Genomic DNA, 3,491 nt, shown 5'->3' on the forward strand with positions numbered 1-3,491 from the left:
TCACACTTTATCCTTTTCTTTCATCTCCTCCACTCTCCCTCCTTCCTTTTCCATGCCCTCTCTCCCCTAACCCAAGCCCATCCCAGAGCTGAGCTCTTCACAATGAAAATACAATCACACAGAATTCAATAAAATAAAAAAACCCTACAGGGACCTGGGACCTTTTTCTGATCTAACATGAGCATGTGTTTGTGTGGTATGGGATAATGTAAAAGCCATAGTGTGCATTGCAGAGGCTTAGGTGTTTAAGTATGCATGCCCATACACACAGACACGTACACACCTGCCCACACACATATATACCCGACACATACACAAACATACCTACACACACACACACACACACACACACACACACACACACACACACACACACACACACACACACACACACACACACACACACACACACACACACACACACATGTGTGCCACAAATAGCTTTTACCCTGTGCCTGCTCTCCGGAATAGCAATAGGTTTATGATGACACAACGTTCCCTGTAGGTACATGCATGTGAGGAGCAACAGCAGCAGACAAAATGAGCAGTGTTGAAAGACACCAGTGATGGCCTGACCAGAGGGAGGGTCGGAAAGAATGAGAGATGGGGGGAGGATGCAAAGAAAGGGTACAGGGAAGTGTGCTTGTGTGTGTGTGAGAGATAAAGAGAGAGAGAGAGAGAGAGAGAGAGAGAGAGAGAGAGGGTGGGATATTGTGAGGGTGTGGCAAGATACCAGGCGTGTTTGCCATAGGCAGGGAGGCTTTTATATGGCCCATGTAGGCAGGCCCATTAAATTATTAATAGGTCTGCTTCTGCTTCTGTGGGAGACATGCTCTCGTCTAAATGAAGCACATTCAAAATGTCCCTCTCAAAATTTCAAAAGATTTAATCACGGTATATTGCTTACTGATCAACTGATGTGACTGTTTTCAATGCCCTAACAAGCCTATACTGACCTAAACTGGACGTATATCCTCAGAATGTCAGTACTTCATCTGTGTGATCGACTCTTGAGTCATAATTAAATGCAGTTTTAATCAATTTGAATCATAACGACACTGATTGTCACTGAGGATGTGGAAATTCATCAAAGACACTGTTACATTTCTCTCTCTCTCTCTCTCTCCATCTTACAGCTTGTCTCTTCCTGGTCCTGGTGGTGTTGTTTGTGCTGTGGAAGGAGCTGGTGGACATGCGTGGCTATATCCTCCAGGACCGGGGGCTGGACTGCCCCGACGTCCAGCCCGTGGCCCACTATGGCTGGTCGTTCATGGTGGCGGCGGCCGGCATCCCCCTGGCACTCCTCTCCGGTCTGCTCTTCTTCTCCACAAGCGTGTATCTACAGAGGGCGAAATGAGATTAGCATAGCTTGTGACAATAGCACATAGTACGATTTTTAATACCATACAAATGTGTGTGTGTTTTTTTTTACAAGTTTTCCTTACAAGTAGGGAGAGAAATAGGACAAGGGGGGAATACTAGGCCAACACTTGGGAGACTAATTATTAATTATTATTGCTAATTATTTTGCGTCCAAATTCCACTCGTCGACTCCACTGGATGTGTTTCGCAGCAAGATGGCTTGATTGAAATGAGACCTAAGAGAGAGAGAGAGAGAGACACAGAAGGGGACTGAGCTGAGATGACTGAGAGTGTCCTGCAGAAAGAGACTCGGTGTTATGTAAGAACGTGCGACACACAAGGGGGCCCTGGAACAAAGACACCATGTTGCTGCGTCTCTGAGTTTTTCCGTTGCTGAGCCCATTCAAAAACAAACAATAGACGTTCTGTATTAGAGGCACACTTAGCTCAGTAGGGATATGACTCTGCACAACGTCTGCCCATTCAAAGCCAAAGCACATTGTTTACGTTCCTCTTGGGTTCTTGAAATGTTCTATCCGGAACATTAAACAAACTGTTTGTTAAAAGGAAAAATCACGCCGAGCCTACAATAGTCCTTTGGGTAAAAAGAAAATATTACAGAATTCTATAGAAAATAAATGTTGTGATCTGCACTCCAACAACCTCTTCATGATTGGCATGTCCCTGGAAAACAATCTCTGAAATCTGTGTTTTCTTTGGCTTAAATGCACTTTTTTGGAATATAGATGCATATGGGAGGAAATGCAACACAATATGGAATATTACCACACATAATTATTGCTATATATGGGATACAATGGGTTACATTGTTTATTATGAAAACAGACTCTATTATTTTTGTGATGTTATTATAACTATGATAATTGCCATTCTTTCTAAGGTGGATTGATCACTGTAAAAACAGAGTAAACTGATTAGTAAGTCATTAAAATGTTGTGTTCTTATTAGATTTAATGTACTACTTAAAATAAAAATACAATTTTGTGCAAAATGGGATCTTTCCACAATCAAGACGATTTACAGGAAGTACTTGGATCAACACAGGGAGCGCACACTCACTCATACACAATCACATTCTTTCTTTCATAGAGACACAGACACACACACGCAAATGTTTATACTATGTAAGATAAATGATACAGAATGATCAGTGCGCCCATTCAACCACACAATAAAAAGACTATGTGGAGAGAGAGAGAGAAAGAGAGAGAGAGAATAACAAGTCCACCTCCTCCCCCTTACCACTCTGATTGAAATGAGATCAAAAGCCTGCAGGACTTTGATGAATGAACATCTGCAGGAGTCTGGGCTCTGTGGGGTACAGTAGAGTAGCGCCACCTGTCTCAGACACACACACACACACACACACACATTGTATGTGTAGAGGGCTACAGTGTGTGTGTATGTGTGTGTGTTTGTGAGTGAGTATGTTTGTGACAGAGGGCGCTTGTGACACTCATCTTTGTCATTTGCATATCAGAGCACACCCCTCCTGCTCAACTCTCTGGATGAGCTAATCTCTACTAAGAGAGAGAGAGAGAGAGAGGGGAGGGAGAGAGAGAGCCTGTTGAATAAAAACACTGTATTTGGCTCTCTGGACATTTGTCTTTTGTTCATTCAGAACACGCTTGGTTGCTTGATGTCAGCTTATAGCTTCCCCAGCTTTTTGCTCAGTCTTAGCTGCACACTGTTACACTGCACATTCTCTCTCGAACACAAACACACACAACAGTGCACAAACAGGTGCACGTGTGCACACACACACACACGTAAACAATGACCCCTCTCCCGCTGATGAGCTTGGAGGGTAAAGTCTTGCCAGTAGTTGAGATGGATACACACACACACACATAAAAAAGAAAACACTGATTGAGAAAGCTGAAAAACACCTAATTACTGTAATACACAAATCAAGCAAATAAATGTCAGTTATCCTCATTACCACAACCATAGGCCTACAACAGGCATTAGTTGAGTAAAACGCAGTGCAATGCAAATGATACAGGGATACAAATATAAAAGTGGTTCAGATGCCTGGCTTCATAGTGTAAGCTACAGTACACTACAGTCCACGGAGCCAGCTCCGTCCCATCGGACCTGAGTGACGA

General features: G+C 43.2%; 1 protein-coding gene across 1 annotated transcript in view; it reads left to right on the top strand.

The window, feature by feature from the left end:
* LOC125285996 (transmembrane protein 182-like) overlaps positions 1 to 2,982 on the top strand; it is a 10,698-nt gene extending 7,716 nt beyond the window's left edge. Inside the window, exon 5 of the mRNA XM_048230626.1 lies at positions 1,137 to 2,982. Within this exon, the coding sequence (XP_048086583.1) occupies positions 1,137 to 1,357 (221 nt within the window). The 3' untranslated portion in view covers positions 1,358 to 2,982. The remainder of the gene's footprint in view (positions 1 to 1,136) is intronic.
* Positions 2,983 to 3,491: the final 509 nt, after the last annotated feature.

This window comes from Alosa alosa, chromosome 21, assembly GCF_017589495.1.
Source record: "Alosa alosa isolate M-15738 ecotype Scorff River chromosome 21, AALO_Geno_1.1, whole genome shotgun sequence".
Taxonomy (NCBI): domain Eukaryota; kingdom Metazoa; phylum Chordata; class Actinopteri; order Clupeiformes; family Clupeidae; genus Alosa; species Alosa alosa.